Source organism: Balaenoptera acutorostrata, chromosome 15, assembly GCF_949987535.1.
Source record: "Balaenoptera acutorostrata chromosome 15, mBalAcu1.1, whole genome shotgun sequence".
In the NCBI taxonomy this organism is placed as follows: Eukaryota; Metazoa; Chordata; class Mammalia; order Artiodactyla; family Balaenopteridae; genus Balaenoptera; species Balaenoptera acutorostrata.
In genome coordinates this window covers 35,934,130-35,961,746 of record NC_080078.1, presented here as the reverse complement: position 1 = coordinate 35,961,746, position 27,617 = coordinate 35,934,130, and the positions used below count along the sequence as shown (strand labels likewise).

Genomic DNA, 27,617 nt, shown 5'->3' with positions numbered 1-27,617 from the left:
CCTCTGTGAACACTCCCTTACCCGGGGCCCGGGCTGCCCAACAGGCCGAGGTGGACATCCTGGGAGTGGATGGGATCCTGTACAAGGGCCGAATGAACAGCAAGGACAGGGTGCGGCCTCTGACCGGCGCAGAGAAGGAGCTGGCAGGTGAGGAGCGTCAGGCCTTCCTGGGCACCCCTGCCCCGTGTCCTGCCTTTGCTGGGCATTGTGAGGCCCAGTGTGGTGCAGGCGGGGCCCAGAGCCGGCAACATCTATGACTGGGGGCTCCTCACACAGCCACTCGCAAACATGGGATCCTGCTGTATGCCAGGCACTGTACTGGGACAGCTTGTGACAGGGGATGCTGGGGAGGGGTACTGGATGGCCTCCCCAGAGAAGGAATGCTGGGTGGTGATGGGAGAGTTGTGACAAGGGACACTAGTTCAAGGAGGAGGTCCTAGACTGCTGTCCTGAGGCCTCTGAAAAGGGAATAAGGCTTAGCTGGATGAAGGGATCAGGTGGGAGGAGAGTGATCCAGGGGGAGGGAATAGAGGTGCAAAGGCCCTGTGGTGGATGGAAGGCAGGCACACTTAGGAACTCGGGAAGGTGAGTCTACCTGGAGTGGGGAGATCGGGCTGGGGTTGGGCGTGATGAGGAGGATGCCAGGACAGACTGGAGGCCTGTGTCCTAATTGTCACGGGTTGGGGAGGGTTGGGCCAGAGGGAGACGTGGAATGAATTGCTCTGGTTACTGCAGTGTCGAGGCCCTGGCTCCAGCTGGCTCCGACCGGGGACCCCGGGACTCAGCTCCAGCACTGGGCCAGCAATACCTTCTCTGCCTGCCCCTTTGAGGTTACCCCGCTCTGGGAAGAGGGGTTCCACACACTGCCCTACTGGGACTGGTCCTGGAGCCACAAAGTGGTCAGGGGGGTAAATTCCGCCCATCCTCACCCCACTGTCCTTCCTCACCCCACTTTGCCTCCATTGACTTGAGAACAACCACCAGACACCTAAGCAAAGGAAAGGGGGCTCTTATCCTGGGTGTGCTGGATAGAGAGGACAGCACCCTGCTTTAGTGTCCCGGGGCTGCAACAAATGACCACCAGTTGGGTGGCTTAAGACAATAGAAATTAACTCTCACAGTACAGGAGGCCAGAAATCCAAAATCAAGGTGTTGGCAGGGCCGTTCTCCCTCCGAAGGCCCTAGTGGAGGATCCTTTCTGCCTCTTCCAGCTTCTGGGAGCTCCAGGCATTCCTGGGTTTGTGGCTGCATCACCCCCGTTTCTGCCTCCTTCTTCGTGTGGCTTCTCCGTGTGGCTTCTCCCTGTGTCTCCTCCTCTTCTGTCTCTTAACTCAGATGCCCTCATCTGAAGATCCTTCACTTAATTACATCTGCAGAGACCTTTTCTTTAAACAAGGTCACATTCACAGGTTCCAGGGGGACACATCTTTTGGGGAGCTGCCATTCAACCCACCACAGGCCCCTGCCCTGCTCCAGGGGGCAGGTCACCATCTTGAACCCTGCATTCCCCCTGGGGCACGGATGTGGCCCTTGCAGTGTTAATGGCTCCACCTGGATGATGCCCCCGGCCGCAGGTGCTGTCGAGAAGAGACTCAGGCTGGGCCCCTGGGATCACCAGGCAGGATAACAGCAATGGTGGCCAATATTTAATGAGCTCAACTTCTTGCCAGGCCCTGCACTGCCTCCTCTCACCCTGCACCAGCCGGTGAGGCATTGCACAAATGAGCGGGTGAGGGCCGCTTGCCGGGAGCCCACCCTTGGTGGAGGGGTCAGGATGATTTACAGACCCGACCTTCGTCCCCAGTCATCCATCGGATGGCGTCCCCACCCAGCTCCCCAGGGCTGTCATCCAGAGCGAGGGGCTCTTCTCCCCAGGGCTTGTTTGTTCTCTAGACCCATGCAGCAAAGCAGGAGTGGATCAGGATGCCTCAATTGCTTTATCCTGCTTGGGGGCCACAAAGTCTAACTAGAAATTGGAATCAATTCGAAACCGACCTGTGGCTGGATCTTTTGACCAGTTTGTCTTATTGCTTATTTTTTACTCAAAAGAAAATTCTACTCCAAAACACACTCAGTATCTAAACCTAAACTAGCTGATGTGAGCCCCCCTCCCAGGTCCAGCCTGGTCCCAGATGCATCCATCCATCCTTTGCCCACGGGGCCACCAAGGGCCGTCCAGCCAGCCTGTGCCCTCCTGATGCCTGCACAGTGGTCAGGATCTCAGGCCAGGCAGAGGAACCCTTGATCCCTAGTAAGCAGTGCCCCCAGCATGAGGCTGGACTTCCACAGAGGTCTCAGTGGAAGGGGGGCTAAGTACAGGCAGGGCTCAGGTAGGCAGAGGCAGCAGGGGCGCAGATGGAGGGGGAGATGCCGTCCTCACCAGCACTGAGTGAATGGCCTCAAACCCACTCCTGACCAGGCCCCTCCCCCGCTCAGGACCCTGCAGGGTGAGTGTCCTATGGCTGCTGTAACATTACCACAAACAGGGGCTTAGAACTATCCAAGTTTATTTTATCTTAGTTCTGGAGGTCAAATCGGAAGTGAATCTTACAGGGCTAACTAAGATCGAGGTGTCTGCAGGGCTGGTTCCTTCTGAGGCTCAAGGGGAGACTCCGTGTCCTTCCAGAGGCCTCCCACATTCCTTGGCTCATGGCCCCTTCTGCCATCTTCAAAGTGCATCTCTCTGACCTCAGCGTCTGTCCTCACATCTCGTTCTCTGACTCTGGCCCTCTGGCCTCCCCTCATAAGGACCTTGCAATTACATTGGACCCATCTAGTTAATCCAGGATCATTTCCCCATCTCAAGATCCTTAACTTCATAACATTTACAAAGCCCCCTCTGCCATGTAAGGTGACATAGTCACAGGTTCTGGGGATTAGGGCAGGGACGTCTTGGGGTGCATTGTCCCCAGAGTCCAATCTCCTTGGCTGATCTGCAGGGCCCCTTGGCCACTCCCCACCCCAGCCTCGTCTGCTCCCTGCCTCCAGCCTCCCAGAACCGCTTGCTTGCTCTCTCAACGATCCAGGCTGTTCCCCCCGTCTGGGCCCCTGCATGTGCCATGTGCTCTGCCTGGAATCCCTGGAGGACCTTTCTCATCTGCCAGGGCTCAAATGTCCCCTCCCATCGGGAGCCTCCCAGCTGCTTGGCTTTTGGCTCTTGCAGAGGCGGGAAAGCCGTGGAGGAGATCGTGGGAGAAGCAGATATTGGGGTCAGGTGGCGAGTTTGGGTTTGGGCCTCTGCATCCAAGGTGTCTGGGGGCCTTCAAGGAGAGTGCAGGCTCAGAGCTGGGTTCCCAGGCCTCACTGGGTCTTGGTTTTGAATCTGTACCCCAGGCTCACGTGCCTCACCTTGGAGGGAAGCAGTGTGACAGTCTCACTGGTTGGCTGGTTGGCAGGTCCTACCTCTGACCTGTGGAGGGATGCAGGTGCCAACCGGTGATCAGAGTGGGGACCAGGGAGTGATCCTCAACTGGGCATTTGCTCTTACCCCGAACCTGCAAAGCACATGGGAGGTCGTTCCTAGCTCAGGTTCAAGGGACATGACCCAAGCTACCTGGATCCCAAAGGCTAATGGGGAATCAGTGTGGTCCCCTGTGTCAGTTGGGTCCTCCAGGGCGCAGACCCTGAGACAGAGTTAGGAATGCAATAGGTTTGGGATGGGGCGGCGTTAACAAAGAGGAGGAAGGGAGGGAGCAGGCAGAGAGACCCTCAGACAGTGTGCAGACCTGATAAAGTCCAGGCCAGCCCAGTGGGGACCTTCCAAGCAAACACTGCCCAGCAGATGGCCAGGCCCTGTGCTCCCATATTGGCCAGAGATGCTAACAGACCCCGAGTGCTAACAGGTGGAGGCTGTCGGCTCCCTGTGCTCCCCAGAACTGAACGATGAGTTCTTTCTTAAAGGGAGAGCTAAACGGCACCTCCTGCTGCCACATGGCCCTGGTCACTCAGGCGGTCAGTCCTTAGCCCTCCTTGGTGCCACGTGTGTTTTGGATGCCGCTGGAGAGACCTGGTGAGGTCAAAGTAAAGTTACTGCCCCTTTAGAGTTTTTACTCCATGAAGAATGGTGAAATGAAATGAGTAAGTTCAGCGAGTGAATAAGGTGAAACATGGGGAATTCCCTGGCGGTCCAGTGGTTAGGACTCAGTGCTTTTACTGCCAAGGGCACGGGTTCAATCCCTGGTTGGGGAACTAAGATCCCACAAGCCATTTGGTGTGGCCAAAAAAAAGAAGATGAAACATGGAAATAGGGGAGAGAATGACTGGGGCCAGGGGTTGTCCCTGTGGAGCATGTGGTCTGAAGGACTCTCTGAAAATGAAGGTCAGGAGACAGCCAGGGAAGGACAGAGCCTTCCAAGCAGAAGGAACCGTCGGGGTCCTGCATGGGAAGGAGCTTCGTGCCCCTGTAATTCGTCCTAGGTGGGAGGCCTGGCCCGTCCCCTCCAGACCTGGTGCCCTGCTCAGCCATCTGCGACCCCCCAACACCACCCCCCACCCCGTCCTTCCTGCATATTCACTGTCATGGCCTCTTTTCCCTGCACGTTCCCACCTCGTACAGTGGTCTCTGGTCTGGATGGCCAGTCATGGTGACTCTTGGCTGGACGGGGAGAAAGGGACGCCTTGGGTTCAAAAGTGAAGGATGGAGCCAGACTCCAAAGGCCACATATTGTGTGACCCCCCACCCCCGCCATGATGTGTCCAGAACAGGGAAATTACGAAGACAGAAAACAGATTAGTGGTTGCTGGGTGCTCGGGGGAGGGGTGAATGAGGGGGTGACTGCCTTATGGGTACAGGTTTCTTTTGGGGGTGATGAAGTATTCTGGAACCAGATGGAGACGGCAGTTGCACAGCCTTGTGAATGCACTTAATGCCACTGAATTGTTCACTTTGAATGGTTAATTTTATGTGAAGTTCACCTCAAAAAAATGTGCATGTACAGAAGATGAAGGCCAGGAAGGTGGGATGGGGCACTGTGGTGGCCTGGTCCTGGTGGGAATAGCTGAAGAACTGCCAGGCTGGCCAGCACGTCACCTGTATCTTTTCATGCTAACATAATGTCTCTCTCCTCCTTGGCCTTGAGTTACTTTCAAAAAGCCTTTTTCTGACATCTCAGCCTTTAGAAGCTCTAGACTCACGAAGGTGGGGAGGGAGGAAGGGTCTTCCATGCACGACTGGGTGGGGATTGGGTGTGTGAAGGGGCGGCAGGGGGTGGGGGGGCGGGGGGCAGCAGGGCAGGTCCCACTGGAACGAAAGGGTCTCCAGGGTGGGGCAGAGCCCTGGAAGCGCCCCGCACCAGCTCCTGTCTCTTCCCCTTTCTTTTCCACCAAGCTGTGAAGGTTCCGCATCCCCCCGCTCGAAGGCCATATGAGGGTGCGCGCCCGAGTGCCTTATTTGGTGCCATCTACCCCTGTGAGTACCTGGCCCAGCTGGGATTCTGGCAGGGTCTCTGGGCCCCCAGTCCCAGCCTGGGGCTCTCCTACCCCACCTCGTCCATATCTCACCTGCCCTGCCCGGACCTGGGCCAGAGAAGATCCGTCGAGTGGCGCCCCCCTGGCACCCAGCCCCCTGGCTGGGGCCTTCAGCCGTCCTGGGCTCCACCCTTACCCTTCAGCCAGGTTTCCTGGCCCAGGAGCCATCCCTGGGGCCCAAGCCAGGTGTTTGTCCCCTGGGGTCCAGCCGGCTGCAGAGCTGGGATGAGGGAGCCTGTTCATTCCCTCGGGCCTCTCTGCTGAGGGCCCGTGAGCCAAGCTGGGGGCAACTGAGCTCATGACTCCTCTGGTCACATCACCACGTACCAGGCATCTGAGAGCACTTTACAGCATACAAAGCACTTCCTCCCTTCTCATCTCACCCAGTCCTTATCCCGTTAACCGGGATGCTGTGGTGGGCACAGCTAGCCCATTTTAAAGTGGGGGAGCTGAGGCGCACGACCGTGAACTGGAGAATGCAAGAGCTGGGCCGAAGCCCAGATCCTGGACTCCAAGTCCTGTGTCCTCTCGGCTGCCCTGCTCCACTTCTGTGTCCACCTCTGGTTTCACTTATCTTGGGCCGCCCCCCAGACCCAGGAAGTGTCAGGTGCCTGGACTGGGTGAGCAGAGGTGAAGCACTTCCAGTCTTGGGGCTTCTCTTCTCCTTAGTGGAGAAGATGACCCCATTGGGCCAGCCTCTCTCCAGAACATTCCTGGGACACATCATGGGTCTCTCCTGCCCCCCCCGCAGCCCTGCACCCCCGCACCAGCATGGGCTCAGCCGCCTCAGGCCCCCAGCCGACGATGCCAGCTCAGCCTCCGTCTCTGCCTCCCCTGTCGCTGCTGCCACAGCTGATGCCGTCCCTGCAGGATCCCCAGCCGGCCCCAGGGCCTGCCGGGCACCCAAGGCTTCTGCGCCTCGAGTCCCGAGCCGGCATGCAGTCCGCCAAGGAGCCCACCAAGCTGTGAGCCTGCACCTCCAGCGTCGCCCCCTCCCCCCAGCAGGTGGAGACCCTGCCCTGAGCCTAGTCTGGGGAAGGTGCAGGGGCCCTGGACTTAGGGGAGGGTCTCTGTAAGAGACTCATTTTGATCCAGTAGCTGTTTTAACTCTCATATAAATACCCGCAACACAATCCTTCTCATGCTGCGTTTCATGGAGAACACAGCTTTCTAGATTGAATTTCCCACTAAACCAATTTAATTCCTTGACCAATTTTCAATACAACACAAAGTGGTTTTCAAAACACTTTCCTTTTTATTTTGCTGAAATGATTTTATCAGAATCAGTTCCAATTACAGCTAACGCCACTGTCCATTTTCTTTGGGGACCATTATTTCTACCAGGACCAATTTTCTCATGGGAACCAAATTTTATTGCGTGCATGGTTTTTTATTGTCTGTTGATTGTTCCCACCAGTAATTACTGTTATGAGTTGGATATTTAAAGAACCCGATTGTTTGTATTTACTTCTGGCTAATCCATGAGGCACTTGGAGCAACGGCCCTGGAATCCTCCAGGACAGCTCTGTCCTGTTTGGCGTCTTTCTGCCTCTTTGGTTCCCGCACTCACTGCCTATGCACTTGGTGGACGGGGGGTGGTCAAAGCGTCCTGATTTGGGGTTCAGAGGCCGGCCTGCTCACGTCTGCCTGGCGAGTCCTGCAGCCTGGCATGGTTTCGGCCCCTTGGACAGTTTACTGGTCCTTCCTCCCTCTGTTTCGCGTTTTCTCCCTTTCCACCCCCTAGGTTGTCCAGTTGCGCCCTCTACCCTTTGTGTGCTTCTGATACTTCTATCACATTCCACAAAGACTAAAATAAAAAATTTCCCTCTGAATGGTTTTGGGGCATGGCTCCCCCCAACATCCACCAGAGGCTCCTGGAGCGAGTCAGGGAGTGGGGTGGGCAAGCTGCCCAGGGGTCCGCCCTGGGGGAGCCAGGGTGCTGGCATGGAGGAGGGTCCTCTGGACCGGCAGCCAAAGGAGTCCTGGATGCTGCGTGCCTGCCCCTCCCCATCAGTTGTCCCCCAGCCCTGCCTCCCCCTCCCCCTGCTCCTCACCTGCAACCACTCCTGACTTCTCTTTTCTTTCTCCAAGGACTGTGTCCAAATGAGGCAGAGCTCTTCCTGACCCAGGTGACCTACACCGCCTTGGGGGATACTGGCCAGTGCAGCCCTGGCCCCACCCCCATATCACAGATGAGTATTTTTGTCAGCTTCTCCCCAGAATAAAATCTTTCACTTTTCTGACTGTGGATGAGGGTGACTGGCCCCATGCCCTCTGCGAGGGGAGGCCTTGCCCATCCCACATGGGTGGGTGGACCTGCCAGTCCTTCCTCGGGCCACCAGCCCAGGGTCAGCCTCCCAGAACCACTGTCCAGAACCACCATGGCTGAGTCTCAGCAGAGAATCACAACAAACCTCCCCTCCCCCATCACATCGGTCGCCCGTGGCAAAGCGCCCCGTGTGGCCCTGGTCCTGTATGGTGGGCAGATCACAGGCCTGTGGGAGGGGCAGTGGTGTGACTTGCCCAGGGTCACACAGTGAGGCCTTAGCTCTCCAGCCACCTGCCCAGAAGGCTGTACTTCTTGGGTGGGTGCTGTACACAGGTATGAGGGGGTCCAACTTCCAGGGAAAGGAGGTGTGGCCTGGCCTCGGGCAGACGGAGAGGTGGGGGCTCCTGGGGACGCGCCCATGCCAGGTGTGGTCAGGCTTGTCTCCTGCAGCCTTGACGTGTGGAACCACAGGCATCCAAGCCCTGCTCTTTCAGCCCCTCGTAGCTGCCTTCCCAGCCCATTTCTCAGATTTACCAATGGAATCAGCGCTTGAGTGGGTTCCTGCAGCCCAGGGAGCGAGGAGCAAGACCCAGGTAGGTCACTGTGTACCCATTTGCATACTGACAGGCCTCCTGGGTGCTTTGAACGGTGGGGAACCATGAACCCAACTGCAGCCGGCCAGGAGCCATCTTGAAGATGACAGTTCTATCCCCCGTGGGGGTTGGTAGGGAAGCCAACCTTTGGCCTGATCCCAGGTGGGAGGTGCAGGCAGGATGTTTGCCAAGGACAAGGCTCGCCTATTCTAGCCCCGGGGGTGGGACCTGCAGGTCTTGGCAGCTGGGAGGGAGGTACTGCACCTACTCCTGGGGCTGCTGCTCAGAAGGGTGGCCCACCCCATCCCAGCAGGGGAAGGTGCTTGGGGAGCAGACAGAACCGGGGATGGGGTCAGTAGAGTGGGAATTTCTGGAGGCCCTGGGTCCAGCCTCCTCCTCTGCAGGGGGGACCACAGCTCCTGGCCTGGGACACAGTGGCAGGGCCAGGCTGGACAAGGAGTAGGGTGACCAACCATCCTGGTCTGCCTGGGAGTGAAGGGGATCCCTGGAACTTGCAGTTTGAAGACCGAGAAGGAATTCCCTGGTGGTCCAGTGGATAGGACTCCGGGCTTTCACTGCCGAGGGCCCAGGTTCGATCCCTGGTTGGGGAACTAAGATCCCGCAAGCCGTGTGGTGTAGCCAAAACACAACAAAACAAACAAACAAAAGACTGAGATGAATCGGTCATGTGGAGAGGGAAGCATGTGAGCTGGCCTGGTATGAGGGGCACGAATGAGATGCCTGCTGCCAAGCAGAGGGTCCTGCCTCGAGGTGCAGCGTGGTGATTGCTCTGCACCCCCAAACCCAGCCCCACAACCCACCGATGCAAGTAAAAGGGTCACTGAACATTTTCTTCCTTTCAAAGACCACAAACTCATTAACCCTAAGGTATAAACAACTGATGACAGCAAACGTGTCCCAAACAAGATGATCTGCCTTGGTAAAAGGCACCACCAGTACCCAAAAGCAGGCCACCAGGAGGCACTGGAGGGAGGACATTCTGTGCAGGTATTTCATAGGGACACACAGGTCCCCCTGGCACCACCGTCTTGGCTGGCTTGACCCCTGACTTTCCACGGATTTGGGAGCTCTAGGCAGAGACCCTCCACACACACACACAACCTCCAGAGAGGGGCTTCTCTTCTCTCTCCCCTTTCTTCCTCTTGCTCATGGCTTCCCCAGCATCCATAGAAAATGAGCTCCCCAATATTTACACCTCATATTCCCCAGGAGATGAGAAATGGCCCCAGAAAGCAGAGCAGGACTCTGCCAACAGGCTCCCAGCACCTCGTGCTGTGCCACTGACAGGCCTCCAGGAAGCGGGCCCTCCCCTCCCCTCCTGCGGAGGGGGCTGAAGTCAAAACCCTCATCTGTCCTCAGATGAGTCCTGCTGTAAAAAGCCCCTCAGAGACCTCCAGGGCCACAACGGCCCTGCCCGCCACTGGCTGGGGGGCCAGTCTCCGGAGCAGCGTGGTTTTCTGCAGCGGCCACGGTGTGTTCCCAGAGAGCCCTGGAGGCTCTCAACGGCCCTGGGAGCATCCACCTTCATCCAAGGGAATCTCAGAACAAGCCCTTCTCTTTAAAGCTCTGAAGGAGGAGCCCTGCCTGCCCGCAGAAAGCATTTCAGAGCCTCCATTCACCACCCCCCCAGGTCCCCACCCCCCACCCTGCCACCCCACAGAGCAGGACATTTACTTCCACAGATGCTCCTGATGAAGAGCAAATCCCCTTCAGAGATTCCAGCAGACGCAAGACAGACGCTGGACACGCACATGTCCGTGGTGGCCAGAGGAGTGGCTGGCCGGCCAGGGACAGGCTGAGCTATGTCCCCACCGTGGTGGTCAGCTTCAACCATTTGTGGCCTTAAGGGAACTTGGTCCAGATATTACAAATTTTCCAAGGTAAGCCAGAGGTGAGGCTTTTCTTGTAAACTCTCCTGATTTTAAAGTGCTGGCAGACAAATCAAGCCCAGCAGCACACATCAGAGGCCTGTGAATCTGCAAACCCCTAAGACAGCCATGCCCTGATTATTTAACATCAGACCTGAAGGGCCCACCCACCGCTTGTCACCTGGGGAGGCCGGGCCTCCATTCCCACATGCTGCCATGTCCCCTCTTCAGAAATGAGCGCTCCAATCACATTCTTTTCAGCAACCTCATGGATGCAAATGGTGTTTTCAGAATGGAATCTTGGAAAGAGCGATCTGGAGCTCAAGTCTAGTGGTGACAGAGCCCAGAGGCTGGACTTTTGAGGTGACAAGGCTGGTCTTCTCTGTGTGCTGCTTAGGCAGCTCCTAGGAGGTGCCCGAGGTGGACAGCTGAGGATGGCTGTAAATGTGGCTCTCTTCTGTTCCTACATCAGCAGCTTTGCTTTTTAGCCAGTTTACACTTGAACGTGTAGTAGGTGGTTACTGACTCCTTCAGTTTTGCTTCTGAGACTCCAGGTTTGGGGAAATTGAAGTTCCTGGTTCCGTGCTGCCCTTGAGTTCTGGGTCACGTAGCATCTATGTGGGCCCACCTCTAGCCCCCCTTGAGTGAGTTTTCCTGCCCCCTTTGCTTGCCTGAGAGATGCTCAGATGCTCACACCTGGCAGGGCCTCAGCATTGCTGGAAAGCTCCAGCCCTGCCCTCTGCCCCCTCCTGCTCCAGTTCCCGCTGTGCCTGGGGCCCTTGTTAGAAATCAGATTCCTAACCAGTTTGCAGGGCAGAAATAGAGACACAGATGTAGACAACAAACATATGGACACCTAGGGGAGAAAGTGGTGGTGGTGGTGGTGGTGGTATGAATTGGGAGATTGGGATTTACATATACACACTAATACGTATAAAATAGATAACTAATAAGAACCTGCTGTATAAAAAATAAATGAAATTCCAAAAAAAGAATTAAAAAAAATAAAACTGCTTTAAAAAATAAAGTCTATTAACAAAATTTTAAGAAGAGAGAAATCAGATTCTTGGGCCCTCCTCCAGAACAGTTGCCTCAAGGACCCAAGGGACCCTTGTGCTCTGCAGGCTGGAGGGTCACGAGTCTGGTGGCTCCCAGCTGCCATGAGGGACTTGTGTTGCATCAGAATCACCCGGGAGCCGTTTTAATAACAGCTATGACACATAAGTGTCATGCCATACAGTTGTTTTTTATAAATTTATTTTATTTATTTATTTTTGGCTGTGGTGGGTCTTTGTTGCTGCATGCAGGCTTTCTCTAATTGCGGCGAGCGGGGGCTACTCTTCATTGCAGTGCGCAGGCTTCTCTTTGTGGTGGCTTCTCTCGTTGTGGAGCACAGGCTCTAGGTACACGGGCTTCAGTAGTTGTGGCACGCAGGCTCAGTAGTTGTGGCTCACGGGCTCTAAAGCACAGGCTCAGTAGTTGTGGCGCACGGGCTTAGTTGCTCCGCGGCATGTGGGATCTTCCCAGACCAGGGATTGAACCCGTGTCCCCTGCATTGGCAGGCGGATTCTCAACCACTGTGCCACCAGAGAAGCCCCCATACAGTTTTTAAAGTATACGATTGAGTGGTTTTTAGTATGTTCACAAGTCGATCACTGATATCCTGGGGAATGTTTAAAACTGTACTGTCAGGGCCTCCCCAGGGATTCTGATGCCGTGGGGTCTGGGAGCTCCCTGGAGGCCATGCTGTGCAGCCAGCTACGGAACCACAGGCAGAGTGGGGTCTCTCCACGGGGGCGACTTTGCTTCCAGGGGATGTTTCACTGTGCGTATAGACATTTTTGGTTGTCACAACTGGGGGCTGCTACTGGCATCTACTCATGGGAAGGGGCCAGGGATGCTGCTCAACATCTCACAGCACACAGGATGTGCCTGTGGCAGAGAAGGACCCAGCCCCCGACGTCTAGAGTGCCCACGCTGCAAGAGCTGGATCTACAGGAACCTCAAGTCCCTGCCAGCCCTAATGAGACCACCAGGGACCTCCAGGCCCAGCCCGTGGTGGCCCCCAGAAACAGAACTGGGCTTGGTTAGGTTGGGACATTCTCACCCTTGAATGTCCACTGGGCACATGAGGATCCTGTCAGAAGCAGATTCTGTTTCAGTAGATCTGGGCTGGGGGCTGAGGTCCTGCATCTCTAACAAGTTCCCAGGTGATGCCGCTGGTCTGGGAACCACACTTTGAGTAGCAAGGGTGTGGATCACTTACAGGCCACCCAGGGGCCCGCCTGGGGGTAGCCTGAGTGCACATTCTGGACTGTACACCGTCTTGTGTGGCTCCAACGCATACGGCCACCTCAGTAATCTGCGCACTGGGGAGCTCAGGCACACTGTTACAGATAACCCCCATGTTACAGATAACCCAGAAATACTTACTTGTCTCTACAAACCATTTTTCCTACACTTGGAGGGAGATGTGGCAGCTCCCTGAGAATTGTCTTCCATCCAAAAGGATGAAGAAGCTGCAGTAAAGATTGAGGAGGCCTAGGGCAGCCTCCCCCTTCTCATCCTGCCCCATCCCGCAATCCCCTCACCACAGGCACCCCAGGCAGAGCTGTGCCCCCTCTGAAGGCCATTAGAAGGGTGGGCTTCAAGGTGAGGACACACTTCCAGGACATAAGCAACATTTAGAGCAGGGGCGCCACGGTCAGTCTTCAGTGACAAGCGGGGACAGACAGTGGTCCACAGAGCCTGTCCAGGCTCCAACAGGGCAGAGGTGAGGCTGGGTGGCAGCACGGCAACCCTGGGGAGCGAGAGCAGGACTGTTGATGGCAGGTGCTGAGACACCTGTCAAGCAGGAGACCTTCCAAAATAGAACTCCCCAACCCAGACGCCATCCACAGAGGGCTGAGTGCCGGGAGGCTCTCCCGGATTAGGGAGTAAGGTCTGCCAGTGAAGAGCTGCAGAGGCCCCCGCCTCCTTCCTTCCCCACGTTCCAGCTCCTCACGAAGGGGTGCAAGGCCGAGGCTACCTTCTCCCAAAGCTGCCCCAGGGATGCCCTCCACTGGTACAGGCTGCCCAGGACAGAGTGGGGCGCCCTGGCTTCTCCCTTGGAGCAAGAACAGGTGCCTGCCCCAGCCTGGCTTGGTAGCAGCCGCGGATCCACTGCCTGTTGCCCGAGTGGTTCGTCTCCTTAGCATCCAAAGGTTTGAGCTGCGGGTTAGACTCTGCTCAGCCTTGTCTGGTCCCTGCTGCTAGCCCCCACGGGCTCTGCATCCGAGCCTGCTATCTTACTACGGGTGCTGTGGCCTGTGCCTCCCCAAGGGAGGGCCCTGCCCACACAGCATGTTTGCTGGAGGTTGGGCTGAGGGACCAGCCTGCAGCCAGTCATTGGGGCCCTAAGCCAGGAAGAAAAGTCCTCTGTGAAACCCAGGCAGACCGGAAGGCAGCTGTTAGCCCTGGAGGTCGGGATCTGTCCAGTCGGACAGGGGGAAGGGTGAGCAGACAGGCAGGGGTTCTGGGAACACAGGGCAGGAACTAACTTCATGGGAAAAGGCTGGGGTGGGCAGGAAGATTCCAGAGCATGTTGTGGTTGAAAAGACAGCAACAGACAGGAGTGGTGTGGAGCCAGGCGGGACTGGGGGGTGGGCCCCTGCTCTGGGCTCCGTTGGCTCCCTCCCCCCTCCACACAGGGCCAGCTGGCAGCAAAGCTTAGGATACGAGGCAAGACCACAGAGCCTGGTGGTGGTTTGGAACTCTTTCTTCTCCTTTGTTAAAAGGGGGAAAGGAACTGGGGATGGGGTACCCCCGGGCTCTGGGGAAGCATGCAGGCAGCCCCAGCAGGCAGGCGCTGGGGGATGGGTGGGAAGAGTCCTGGAGTTTCCCACAATCCTTTTCTCTGCAGGGAACAGCAAGGCTGACTGCCCAGGGGGCAGGGGAGAGGGGCAGGGCCCTGGGGAGAGGGACGGCGGACAAGGGGAGAGGGGGCTCACTCTAACATGCAAAGTCCAGCTGCCCCATAAACTAGGTTGCTTCTCGAAGAGCGACATACGTATAAATACACAGACACAGCGACACGCACACATGCGGAGAAGGCTCTGCATTCCCGAGGGTGGGGATCTAGGCCCACCGGCCCCAGGGAGCTCCGCAGCCCCCTGGGGTGGGGCGGGGCGGGTGAGTCCTCGGGGGAAGGCTGCTTGTTCTCTGAGGTTCTGTCCACCAGCACCCAGACGACTCTGAACCAAATCCATGAAAGCTGGGTGCCGCAGGCCCGCGCTGCTGGGTACGCATGCGGGCAGCCTGTGTACTGGCACAAGGGTCCGGTCTCTCCCCCCCAGGGCTCTGGGGAATGGGGGTGCAGACAGAGGAGGGTGAAGGGGGCCCGCAGAGACGTCCTCTCCCCCGCCCCACGGGGTTCTGGCCTCCGGGAGGGGGGAGGGGCCTCCCTTATCTCTCGGCCTCCATGGCAGGGTGGGCTCTGGGTTCTGAGGTGGCCTGTTGGGGGACCAGGGGTGGCCAGTCTGACGCCGGGGAAGGGGGTGCCGGAGTCCACAGGGGCAGCTGCTGCGGCTGGTGGTGCTGTGCCCCGCCTGGGGGCGAGGCCGCAGCCGGCCAGCTGGGTGCCGCGAAGCTGCCGGTGGCGGCGAGCGGGAAGTGCGGCGGGGGCGACGTGGCCGTGGCGGCCATCGGGCTGCCGCTGCCTCCGCTGTGGAAGCTCTCGGAGGCCTTGAGACGGGAGAACATGGTGAGGGCATCGGGGAAGTTGGGGGGCGTGGCGGGGGTGTTGGCTGGAGTGCACATCTGTGGGGGAAGAGGAACAGAGAGGGAGGGGTGAGCACCCCTTTCTGGAAGGGCCCCGGGCTCCCATGAGGAGACACATGCCCCTTCCCTGGAGGCACCCCACCCTGCAGGCGGTCCACCAGCCAGGAGCTCACAGAGGAAAGGTGTGGTGCCCGAGACGGGCTGGCCCACTGTGCCTGCTGCCAGGCTCCCAGGAGTCCCATCCCAGCGGCTCTTCCGTGGCCAAGAGCCACTGCACCATCCTTGGCCCTGGGTGGCTTCCCCCTGCCCCCAATCAGGACAGCCCCGCACGGCTGCCCCTGGGGCTGCAGGCGACACTTACCATCTGGTGGTGATGGTGGCTGTAGGGGATGTTGGTCTCTTGGAAAAAGGCGCTGAGGGCCGTCTGCGGGAAGAAAGGCCCACGCTTACCCTCAGGACCCCTGTGGCCCTGGCCTGGCAAGTCGAGGCAGCAGGCCTGTCATCCCTCAACCCTCGCTGCAGCCCAAAGAGGCGCTGTGGACCTCTGGGCACGTCTGGTGGGTGGGGAGGACCCTCATGACACTGCCTGCCACCTGGCTGCCAGGTGCTTCCAGCTCACCTGACATGGGGGCCTGTCTCATGGGGAAAGGCCTCCGGCAGATTCTAGCCCTACTGCCACCAACTCCGTGGATGGCAAGTCCCTACTCCTCCCTGAGCCTCAGTTTCCTTGTCTATGAGCCAGAGGACGGCAAAGGCACCCAAATGTTGCGAGTCTGTAACCCACCTGCTCCTCTCCTAGGCTGGCCAAGGGACCCTGCCCTGGTTCTTGGTTTCTCCATCTGCACCACAGGGAGACGGGACTAGGTGGCTTGCAGGTTCCCCTCCCTAGCAGCAGTAACCTCCTGAGATCCACGGTCCAGCTGGGAGAGCCGGAATTAAGTAGGATGGTCTGGGGTTTGCACCGCTGTCCAGTTACCTGAGCCTTCCTTCGAATGTTCTCAAGGTGGTGGAGCAGGAGGAAGGCTGAAGTGGGGTTTGCACCCAGGACTGTGAGAAGTGGGTGGAAAAGGGGGTGGCAGCTGGCTTGGGTCAGACAAGCTCCTCTAGTGACCCTGGGGGGCTGGGGGAAGGGGCCCCAGGGTGGCCTCCGCTGGCGTTGGTGTGTCCTGGTTCGGCCCCTGCAGGAGAGGCGTCCAGGAAAATAAAGGAACCAGCTGCTCTTGCGAAAGTGCTGGGTGAGGGAGCCCGTCAAGTGTGTGAAGGGTCTGCGAGCAGCTCTGCCCTCCATGGCTCCCCCCTCGGGCTCACCACCCCACAGCCCAGCGCTGTCAGCCCCTCCCCCACTCCCAACACAACCAGAAACCCAGCCTGGCTTCTAGGGCTTACCCTAGGGGTTTTATTATTAAAGTAAATTCAAGTGAATTACTCTGGGAATTTCCTGCTGGAGATGCCCTACCCCAGTGTCCCCAAACATGGGTGTGGGAGCTGGGGGGAGGGCCTTGATCTCTAAGCACCTCCTTGTGACACACACCCCCAGGAGCCTCAAGGGACACACCAAACCATTCCTCCCCCAACGGCAACTCTGAAGGCCATTGCTGTGTGTTAGGATTCCAGGGAGAAACGGTTGCCCTTTTCCTGCCTTCCTAAAGCACCCCCAACCTTAAAGCACACAGGTCCCCCTCCCCCAGCAGCCTTCTGTCCCCATTAACACCTGAATCACAGAGAGCATGACCCAAAAACAGGGCCTCCTGCTGCGCCAGCCCTCAGCCCAAGTGTGCAGCCAGCCAGGGGTGGAGGGCACAGAGGGGAGTTTACCACAAGGAACCCCACTCACTCCCAGGAAGATCTAAGGGTTGGATGTTCACAGTCCATTTTTACCTTAAGTAGACCTCCCTACTATCAGCCTCCCCATTTTACACATGGTGAAATTGAGACTCAGGGAGCCTGGCGCACAGGGCTCCTACCCTGGGGGCCACCAGAGCTCCCCCGTCTGCAAGCTGCTCCTGCCCCTCCTGAGATCAGAGTTTTTCCCCAGGCATTTCCATTTTCAAAGTTACATTTTCAAGTCCTGTGACCAAGCGACACCAACCCGTGCTGCCTGAGTGACTGCCAGGCTGGTGCCAGGCTCTGTGGGCTGGTCTGAGAGTGCCTACAGGCAGGGCCGCTTCCCACCGGACACCTGCCTGCCCAGCCCCAAGCAGACGGGGGAGCTGTGTATGCAGATGTGGGACTCAAGCAAACTGCCATGAATGTGGTTTTGCAAGTTTTGCCACATCCAGCTCTTGAGACAAACGGGCTGATTAGGGAGCTTCCTGCAGGGTGGGGCTGCCTGGGTTGGAAGGGGGGCTGGCCATTCACTCCTTAGAGGTCAACTCACACGCCCCAGGTACAGCTGAGGAAACTGAGACCAGAGGGTGGGACCTGCTCAGAGAGACAGAGAAGCCTCCCATCCTGTGATGTGAGGACCACCGCAGGGTTAGCGGTTCCCCTGAGATCTCTGGTAGGAAAGTGAGCAAGGATTCCCCTGGGTGGACAGGCCACTGCCTCCCCAGACTGTCCCAACCTTCGGGCAGCAATTCTGATCCCCATCCCACCCCCAGGAAGCTGAACTCCAGAGTACCCTGGCTCCCTGTCCCTCCTACGGCCCAAATACCTTCCCTGAGCTCGCTCCCCCTCTAGAAACCAGGCTCTGAAGCCTGGACTAGGCACAGACTCTACAGACTGGCTGGGGCTGTGACCTTACACTCGTGAGGGGAAGAGCTCAAGGGGCTCTGGCCTCATCCCTAGATACCATCCTGGGTTATTTCTGGGGCGGCAGAGTAGGGAAGGCCAGGTGGCCTCTTGGCAGCACAAGCTCTGGGCACTAGTGCCCTATGGGTCAGGGAGGCCTGGGGAGGTGGGGACCAGGCTGGGGCAGCCCCACCTCCTGCCCAGCTGGCTGAAAGCTAGAAGCTACTGAACCGTGTATACCATGCTATGCACTGTGCAGGTAGATTCGCCGGCCAACACAGAGGAGAGCACCTGGTGACGCCTCTGGATCAGGGTACACAGATGCGCACGTAGCTGTAGTGAGGGGCTCCGACACAACACCTGTACACATGTGTGCACACGCGAGAGCACCGTCTGCAAAACGGCGACCTGTGGGTACACACCCCGCACCCGCGCCCCGGTGGACTGCGTGTTTACACACACACGCCAACATGTCCACACGCAGCGTGGCGCGTGCGTAAATACAAATGCACATGTACGTGAATACGCGCTGCCGAGCTGTCCAGCCCACACGCAGATCCTCAGACCCTGAGACCCACACACACCGGGCGGCTCCACCCGCGGGCTCGGGGCTCCCGTATCTCAAACCCGCGGCTCCCAAGGCGGGGGCGGCGTGGGCCCAGCTCGGTCCAGGCCTGGGGCGTCCTCCTTCCGGCCGCCCGCCCGTCTGTCCGTCTGGGCCTCGGTGCCGCCCCGCCCTGGCCGTTACCCGCACAAAAAGGGGGGCCCCCGAAACCGATCGCCTGGGAATTTGGGGGGCGGGGATTCGGGGCCGGGGGGGGCAGCCTGCCCCTCCCGCCCACCACGAGCGGGCGGCGTTTCCGGGGGCCGCGTAGACGCGGCCGCGCCGCGGGGCCTGACCCGCACGCCGCGTGTGCGCGCTGCGGCCCGGCCGCCGGGGCGCGCGACCGCCGGGACTCCGGGCCGGGTGCGCGGGCCCGACCCCGGCCGAGCGCGCCGCGGCACGTGTCCACACCGGCCCGCACATGCCCCACTACACGCGTAGCCACGCGGGACGGACACCCGCGCCCCGGCCCCAGCCCGGCCGCGCACCTCGAACTGCCAGTGGGCCGCCTGCAGCAGCTGCTTCGCCTGGTCGGCTGCGCAGCCGGCCGTCAGCACGAACTGGTTGATCATGACCTGGTGCTTGAGCTCGTCCATGTTCACGGACATGGCGCCTCCGCCGCCTGCCCGCTCCGGCCTCCCGCCGCCGCGCGCTCCTTCGCCTCACGCGTCCACCATTAGCGAGCCGGCTCCGGCTAATACAAATATTTACTGTGCGGCTCTGACTCACCGAGCCTCGCCTCGCTCCTGGCCGCGGGGGGCATGCTGGGAGATGTAGTCCCGCGCCGCTTCCGCCGCGCTCGGCCGTGAGCCGCGGGCCGGGCTGGGGCCGAAGGTGTGTCTGAGCGTTGGGCGCCTACTGTGTGCAGAAGCTGGACGGGCACGTGCCCAGGCCCGTGACTGAACTGATGGGGGTCAGGAGACGGGGGCCACAGACACTGTGCATGGGCGCAAACGCAGCCTCAGGGTATTTACCAAGACCCCAGTATCCCGAACCCCAATGTGGTTGGCATCCCACTGTGTTGAGTAGGCGCACTATTGGGGAAGGGGATGGGCCAAGAATTTTGGCACAAATCAACAGCACTAGGGCCATAAGGCCCCGAAAGCCTGGCACACAGTAGGCGCCTACAGATACTCGTTCAGTAAATAAATTAATCTGCCCCTTAGGGTTCTGCCTAAAGTCACCGCCTCCAGGAAGCCTTCCGAGTCTCCCCAACACCCAGGGCACAAGCTCGCGTCGCCCACTTGTGACACGGGTCCCTCCCCGGCCTGGCACTCCACCAAGCACACAGTAGACCCGAGGAACGTCAGAGGAAGAGATGGCGACCGAGACAGGTAGGCGAGGACGGCAGTCTCTGGAGCCTCTGCGTACCCTCTGCGGGATGCTCGCACTTTCCCACGCAAAATCTTGTGAGCTTTCCCGGAAATCTCAGCTTTTAGCGTACGGACGCTAGGACCGCGCGGAGCCAGTTCCGGGGCGGCCCCGAACTCCTATTCCCAGAATGCCCTGATTTATTTGCATCGTTCAGTCCTTGTGACGTCAAGTGAGTGAGGCCGCGCCTCAGCCAATGGGCTGTCGGGAGGTGTTAGCACCTGGCCATATAAGGTAAACAAAGCTGGCCGCCCAATGAGGCAGCAGCGGGGGCGGGCACTGGGTTGGGGCGGGCGGGGCGCGTCACGTGGAGGGCGGGGGCGGGGCTGAAGAGAGCGCGAGGTAGGGTGTTGCGGGCTGTGTTTACAGCTCCGCACGCGGCGCTTCCGGTTGACGTTGCGGGTCGAGAGTGTCGGGGTCGGACGGATTCGGAGCTGGGGTCGGGGGCTTCGTCACTCCGGCTCAGAATGACCTTATTCCGGTTCCCCGCGCTCCCTGGACACCAGTTTCATTAGTTGAGCAACTCTGTATTGGGCCCTTACTCTGTTCCTGGCTCTGATCTGGCCCGGGATGCAGAGAACAAACTCTAGAAGGGTCGGCTGGTGGGTGGGGTGGGGGCGTGCATCAAAAATCCCAAGAACAGGAACTTCCCTGGTGGCCCAGTGGTTAAGAATCCTCCTGCCAATGCAGGGGACACGGGTTCGAACCCTGGTCCGGGAAGATCCCACATGCCGCAGAGCAACTAAGCCTGTGTGCCGCAACTACTGAGCCTGTGTGCCACAACTACTGAAGCCCGCGCACCTAGAGCCCGTACTCCGCAAGGAGAAGCCACCACAATGAGAAGCCCGCGCACTGCAACGAAGAGTAGCCCTCTCTTGCCACAACTAGAGAAAGCCCGTGCACAGCAACGAGGACCCAATGCAGCCAAATAAATTAAAGAAAAATCCCAAGAAGAGATGTAGAATTGCAAGTGTGGAAAGTGCTCAGGAAGCAGGCACAGGCCCTGGAGATGGTGGGCTAAAGGCTATTGAAGGGTTTTAGTACATCTGATCCGTTGTGTGCAGTAGGATCACTGTGGCTGAGCACTGTGGAGACCAGATGGTGGGAGAGAGGACCAGTCCGGGTCAGGCGATGTTCTAGGTGTGTCTGGTTCCAGGGGAGTCCGTCCCTGCCCAGGGATTTGTTGCAGAATTCGATTGAATGCAGGGAACTGTCCCACCCTGGGGGGAGGAGGAGGACCGGCAGGGCTCTGGGAGGAGCCCTTCCTGGGTCCCTCAACCCTTCCAGGGGATTCTGGCTTTGACTGGTAGGAGGAGGGGGATGGGAGACTGGTGGACAGGGCCTGAAGGCTCCCAAGGTTATGGGGGCTCCGGGAGGCTGGAGCATCGGGATAGCTGGGGGAGGGAGGGGAGCCTGGAGCAGTGGGACTGCTAAGCGGCCTCTGAGGGCTGGAGATGGGAGCTTGGCCCTTTGGCAGGGAGAGGACTCAGTGTCCCCTTCAGGTGAACCCTGGCAGAAGTCACCTTGGGACTTATTTCCCAAGTCCACTCGGGAAATAAGGTTTCAGCCCTTTTCTGCCACATGGGGATCACTCAGGCTGCACCATTTTTTGCAAACCTTGATGGTGCCAGGAGAGTTCTGCTCTTATTAAAAATGGTCCCTCACCTTCACAAAGCATCAGCGTGAATTAATGTGGACAAAGCGCTCAGCACAGCACGGGGTGGGCAGTTCTGAATGTCATTACCTCTATCACTATTACTACTGGGACAGCAACAGGGCATGGTGGAAGGTGAGTGGGTTCTGGAGCCAGACAGACCTGGGTGTCAGTCTTGACTCTGCCACTTAATGACTCTGATGTTGGGACAAGGTTCTCTGGCTCTGAGCTTCAGTTCCTTCATTTGTAGAACCCAAGGTAACAGCTCAGAACTCTCCCAGGACTGCTCTGGGGGATTAATACCTGTGGTGCTCAGAGCACCATTTTAGCACTCACCTCTTTGCCTCCATCTGGACCACTGTAGGGAACCCAAGCCCCATTTTACAGATAAGGAAACTGAGGCTGGAATCCAAACTTCCTTACACTCTTGACAGTGTTCAGAGCCAGTGGAGAAGAGCAGGCACCCAGTGGGCCAGCAGGGTGTGTTTCTGGCCAAGGAGGGTGGGCACTGTCCTGGCAGGGACCACTGGGGGCTTTTCTTGCTTAGGGAGGCAGGAAGTACCTTCACCCCTTCCCTCACTCTCATCTGGGCACCACTCAGTTACCTGCCTAGACTTGCTCAGCCCAGAAGGAGCTCTTCCAGGCCAGCTGGCTGGCTGGGGTGGGGCAGGTGGGGCTAGCGGGAGCAAAGGTCACCCCTATGGCCCCCCAGCCAGCTTGTTTTCCCAGGGGCAGCGGGAAGGAAAAAACAACCTTGTTTTCAGCCAGGATCAGCCTGGCTAGAGAGTGGACTTTGGATTTCTTAGCAGGCTCGGATTGGGCCTGACAGCTGGGGCCAGTAGATGGGGGGGATGGAGGTATAAAAGGGATTTACGGCAATGCCTTCATCTTACCTGAGGTCCAGGGAGGTTGAGGACCTTGGCAAAGTTGGCATAGCCAGTTGATGGTAGGCTCAGGACCCCGGGCTCCTCTCCACCTCCATTCCTTCAATCACTCTGCAGATATGTTTATCAGACATCCACTGGGTGCCTGGCTCTGGGAGCACAAGAATGAATAGGGAGGGATCCTGCCCCCTCAGAAGGCTTGAGAAGTCGACTTGAGGGATTCATACTAGCCGTGAAGTGTGCCTAGGGTCTTTCTTCATGTTTCAAAGGACCCGATACTGGCTGACTGAGGGGCCTTGAGATCTGGCCACTGCCTCACTCCTGACCTCTGTTCCTGAACTCTCCTGCCTACTTGATTCTAGCCACACTGGCCTTTGAGCTCATTGATCTTACTCAGCTTCTCAGGGCCTTTGCACATGCTGCTCTCCCTGCCTGGAACCTGGGCTGCCTACTCCCTCAGCGTTTGCCTGCTTGGCTCTTACTTGTATTTCAAGTCCTAGCTTAAATGTCACTTCCTCAGAGAAGCCTTCTCTGACTCCCCTATGAATAGTAGGTCTCTCCTAGTATTTCACTGCACCTCAGTCCATTCCCCTATAGCACCCACCACATTTTGTATTTATACACTTGTTCACCTTTAGTGTCTGTTTCCTCATTAGATGTTTCATATCTGGTGGTTTCACCATTTAATCTCTATTTCCTGGCTCTTTGCCTGTCTCATTGCTTTTTACATAGTAGCTGCATGATAAATATTTGCTGAATAAATAAATGAACCAGTGAAGATGTTGATAGTAGAACTAGTATCAAATAAAAAAGGGCCTGTCTCCCACTGGGGCATGGATAAGCACAGAAAAATATACCTGAAGTCCAAAGCTCTATTAAGAGGAATGTTTAATTGATCAAACATCAGCCCATGGAAATGACTGCCCTGGCCCATTATCTGTAGGGAGGACATGCTCTTAGGGTTATTTTTCAGTGGGAACATCTGGGCCCTCAATACTCTCCTTCCCTCCCCACAAGCAGGGAGACCGATAAATTGAATGCTGTGTTGGTATATCTGTTTGTGTATATATGATTCAACAGTGTTATGTGATTCAACAGAAAGAAATTTAAAGTAAGGGAAGAAAGGTCACATGGGGTGGGGATGTCTTCAAGCTCATCTGGGGGCAAGAGACAGGGAATCTGGCACTGGAGCATTCCTGTCTCTGGGGTGGTAGGGGCTGGGAGTGGCAGGGGAGTGTGGCATTAAGAGGAGTGGCCTGGTTCAAATTCCAGCTTTATTACCACTTACCTACTATGCAAGCTGAGTGGGTACTTCACTTCTCCTGGCCTCTTTCCTCTTCTGTAAATTGGGAATGAAAATAGAACCTACAACAGAGAATTAAAAGAGAGAATATGTGCATAGCCTTCAACACCAATGTCTGGCACATAGTAGGTGCTCAGTAAAGGGGGATCTTGGTTGCAGGGCAGAGAGGTTAAATCAGGCTCCAAGACCTGGACTCTCCCTTATAATCACACAAGTCCCTCACTTCCTTTATTACTTTTGGCTTCCCAGGTCCCCTGAAAATAGGAAGGTTGTATTCTGGGTTCTGGCGTCTGGAAAGGTGTAGGAATCACTTTAATGTGGACTGTGGTGAATTTACCATCTGAGACTCTTAGACAGCCTCTGCCCTCCCTAGCTCCTTGCTGGATAGACAGGCTTGTCTTGGGAAGTCACTTTCTTCTCAGAACTGCTGTTTCTCAAGTGAAAAGTAGGTAAAAACAGATCCTCACTTGGCCTGCTTACAGAGTTTTGTGTGAGTCACAAAGCCAAGAAAGTACATTGCAATCTGCGAGGAGGCTTTAACTCTAACCCTGATTCTTGTAAACTTGAGCACCCTTATGTGTGGCCCCCTCCCTTCTTTGTGCCTCAGTTTCCCTATATGTAAAACGGGGAGAGGTCTACTGCCTCCATGGGGGACTTTAAAATTATGTCTTCAAAGAATTGTTCTGGACGTGGAGACAGAGAGATGCCTAGAGTTCTGGAAAAGGTTCTTCCCTTCCCCTGTGTGCACCGCTCCAGGTAATCCTGGGTTCCATCCCAGCTCTTTGCGGGTGGCAGGTACGGGTCTGCCCTCTGCTGGCCGGGCCGGGAGATTAAACCCTGGGAAGTGGGGAGAACCATGCTCCGGGAGTTATTTCAGAGAGGGAATAAATGGAAGGCGTTGGTTCCTAGCAAGATCTATGTATGAACAGATTATTAAAAGGCTAAAGAGTTACGATGTTAGTCTTGTGCATGGAATGCAAAGGGAAGGATAGTTTGCAGTGTGGTTGATGGTTCCTCCCCTCTGGACTCAGGTCCATTTGGTTTGTCCCGGACCGTTTGTCAACAACTGCAGCGAGCCCGGGCGAGGAGCTTCCTGGGAAATGTAGTTCCTAGGTGGCTATCCCGCGCCGCCGCCGGGCACCCTCGGCGGCGAGGGGACTCCATTTCCCGAGGTGCCTCAGGCCTGGGGGGCGGAGGGCTGCCGTGGCGTCTGTCCCTGGGCCGAGCCGGGGGTGGGGGCTCGGAGGCCGAGCGCCCGCAGCCGTGGGCAATCGTCCGTGCGGCCTGGTCCCGGCCATGTCCGCGTAAGGACGCCGCCGCCGCCGCCGCCGCCGCCGCCGCCCCCCCCATCCCAGCCTCGGCCCGGCCCGCCGTGCACCATGGGTTCCATCCTGAGCCGCCGCATCGCGGGCGTGGAGGACATCGACATCCAGGCGAACTCGGCCTATCGCTACCCCCCGAAATCCGGTGAGCGGCCGCCCCGGCCCGGGTCTCGGCCCCGGGTGCGGACAGCGAGGCGCGGGCTGGAGCGCGGGGCGGGCAGGGGGCGGCGGGGCTGGGCGCAAGATCCTCCTCGGAGGGTGGGCTGGGGGCTCTGCTCGGCCCGCGGCCCTGTCTGCAGCTTCCCTGCATGGAGGTCCACGCGCCCTCCGCCCGGACCCCGGGGCGTGGGTCGGTACGGCGCTGACTGCCTCGTCCCGGCTGGGTGACCTTGGGTCAGTCAGCTCACTCCTGCGCGCCTCAGCTCCCTCGTATGCACACTGGGGTATGCTCAATAGGAATCCCCCAGGGCTGGCGTGAGGTTCCGGGGCGCGACGCTTGCGAGGGCTTAGCACGGTGCCCGATGCTTCGCTTGTGCTTACAAAGTGGTCATTGTCAAAAGGATTGACATCATTCCATCGCCGGTTTTCCCTTTCTTTGGTGGCTTCTTGTGAAGACCCGGCCAGTGGTTCTGGACACTCTCCGTCCCGTCTGGACAGAGGCTTAGCTCTCCTGTGACCTGGCGCTTGTGTTTGGGAGGGGGGCTGGGCCCAAGGGGGCATAACTGTCGGTGGAAGAGGAGCTGGGAGTCCATGCTGGACAACCGGGGAATGGTTGGAAGGGACCTACCCGGTTCTCCAGTCTCCTTTTTTGTGGCTGAAAGACCTGAGCCCCAGGGAGGAAGTGACTTTCCCAAGGTCTCAGAACTGGATGGAAGCTCATCCGGGTGCAGGACCAGGAGTCAGACTACCAGACCAGTTGTACCCGTCCACAATGTTTTTCTGCCTCTGATGAGGAGTGTGGCCTGCCCTGGAACTTTAGTTCGGGTTCCTCGTGCCCATCTCCTCGTCTGGTTACTTGCCTGGAAAGGAGAGAAGAAAGAGGACAGGGCATTTGGATATCATGGAGACTTTCAGACTGGGGCCTCTGATCCTGGCTTCTGAAGTATCTGATCCCATGTCGTGGTCTTCTAGGCCTCACAGTTGGCCTGTGGGCATCCCCTGGGCCAGGTTTCCTCTGAGTATGGTCCAGGACCACCTGCTTCCAACAGTGGGGAAGCTTGTTTAACATGCATTTCCCAGGCCCTGCCTCAGACTTGTTGGGGCCTGCTGTGGCCTAGGAACCTGCATTTAAAACCCACTCCTAGGGTGAGTCAGATGTCCACTCAAGTTTGAGAACTGCTTCACCCTCATTTTGGAAGGTGAAAGAAGGCAAGTGTTTGGGACCACCAGAGATAAAGGGAGTGGAGACTAGCAGTTCGGGGCAGTCAAAGAGGATGCAGTCAGAGCTGGGCAGAGGGCTCTATTTACTACTAGGCATGGGAGATCTCCACGCCTGCTTGTTCCCAGGCACTAGGACAGGGCAGCCCAGCCTGGTATAGGGATCCCCTGGAGGCTGACATCCCCAGATCTGATGGAGCAGTTGTTTGAAGTCATCCTCTTCCACCTCTGATGTTCTTCCAGCCCATCTTTGGCTGAGTCATCTTAGGCAAGCTGCTTAGCCCCCTGGGTCATGGTTTCCTCATCTGTAAAATGGGCTGATCCTCATACAGTGCTCAGAACAGTGCTTAGCACCTAAGAGGTCCTTGAAAAATGTTAGCTGCTATAATGGCTCAAAAAGTAAATTAAGTGATCAACTTAGACTCTAATAGCAGTTAGCAGTGTCTTGGAAGAGGTATCAAAAAGTTTAAGGTGGTACCTCCCGTCACCTGGGAGCAGAGCAAACCTGATGTCCCTTCAGTTGGGCATTTGGACAAAATCACAAATACAAGGCACTTACAGCACTGCTTCTGGATTCTGTTTGGCAGACCTTGTTAATCAGTCAGGTCCACTCTGTGGACACCCGAGTCAGCCACAGTTAATCTGCTGGGGCTGGCACCCAGGTGAATACCATGGGCCACCTCGGTTTTGCTGCCAGCGATTGGAGTGCTTAACCTGTCCAGTCCAAAGGCTGTCCTCTCTGCTTCCTGTCCCTCGGGCCACCTTATTCCGGGAGGCAGTCTGGAACCTAAGCAGTACTTGAGTATGTTTCCCCAAGCATGGACTGGGGACGGAAGGGGGGGTTGAGATGATTTTAGGGACCATGGACTGTACAATCAATTTATGAGACAGTTGTTATCTTTTCAGGTCTCTGTCAATTTTGTTGATTATATTAGAAAGAATCATTGGGTGCTAGTTAGTATTTTTTTAACACCTCTGTAACACTGTCCAATTTTTTTCCAGCTTTATTGAGATATAATTGACATATAATGTTGCGTAAGTTTAAGGTGTGCAGTGTAATGATTTGATATGTGTATATATCGGGAAATGATTATCACAATAAGGTTACTTACACATCCATCATCTCATGGTTATCTCTGTGTGTGTGTGTGTGTGTGTGTATGGTGAGGACTTTTAAAATCTCCTGTCTAATTTTCTTTTTTTTAAAAATACATTTATTTATTTATTTAATTTATTTATTTGGCTGCGTTGGGTCTTCATTGCTGCACGCGGGCTTTCTCTAGTTGTGGCAAGCGGGGGCTACTCTTCGTTGCGGTGCGCGGGCTTCTCATTGCGGTGGCTTCTCTTGTTGCGGAGCACGGTCTCTAGGCACGCAGGCTTTAGTAGTTGTGGCTCGC

At 57.2% G+C, this 27,617-nt stretch overlaps 3 protein-coding genes across 8 annotated transcripts in view; 2 read left to right on the top strand and 1 right to left on the bottom strand.

The window, feature by feature from the left end:
• The window catches only part of C15H16orf96 (chromosome 15 C16orf96 homolog), a 58,219-nt gene extending 51,784 nt beyond the window's left edge, over positions 1–6,435 (top strand). The window contains exons 14-16 of the mRNA XM_057529690.1: positions 45–147; positions 5,327–5,407; positions 6,218–6,435. Coding sequence (XP_057385673.1) covers positions 45–147; positions 5,327–5,407; positions 6,218–6,435 — 402 coding nt within the window. The remainder of the gene's footprint in view (positions 1–44; positions 148–5,326; positions 5,408–6,217) is intronic.
• Positions 6,436–14,510: 8,075 nt separating this feature from the next.
• UBALD1 (UBA like domain containing 1) lies at positions 14,511–19,060 on the bottom strand. Of its 2 annotated transcripts, none has more exons than XM_057528595.1 (3): positions 18,798–19,060; positions 15,337–15,399; positions 14,511–15,014 (listed from the first exon to the last, which is right to left on the bottom strand). In XM_057528595.1, the coding sequence occupies exons 1-3, from the start codon at positions 18,915–18,917 to the stop codon at positions 14,661–14,663; spliced, it is 537 nt and encodes a 178-aa protein (XP_057384578.1). In that variant the 5' UTR covers positions 18,918–19,060; the 3' UTR covers positions 14,511–14,660. The 2 variants fall into 2 exon arrangements, with proteins under 2 accessions (XP_057384578.1, XP_057384577.1); XM_057528594.1 differs by lacking the exon at positions 18,798–19,060 and adding an exon at positions 15,952–17,924.
• Positions 19,061–19,146: 86 nt separating this feature from the next.
• Positions 19,147–27,617, top strand: part of MGRN1 (mahogunin ring finger 1) — a 65,454-nt gene continuing 56,983 nt past the window's right edge. For 4 of the 5 annotated variants that reach the window (XM_057528588.1, XM_057528591.1, XM_057528587.1 and 1 more), the window contains exon 1: positions 24,741–24,988. In XM_057528588.1, the coding sequence (XP_057384571.1) occupies positions 24,901–24,988 (88 nt within the window). In that variant the 5' untranslated portion in view covers positions 24,741–24,900. Of the gene's footprint in view, positions 19,276–19,475; positions 19,644–24,740; positions 24,989–27,617 lie in introns of those variants that run through there. The other variant, XM_057528590.1, reaches the window with a different exon arrangement.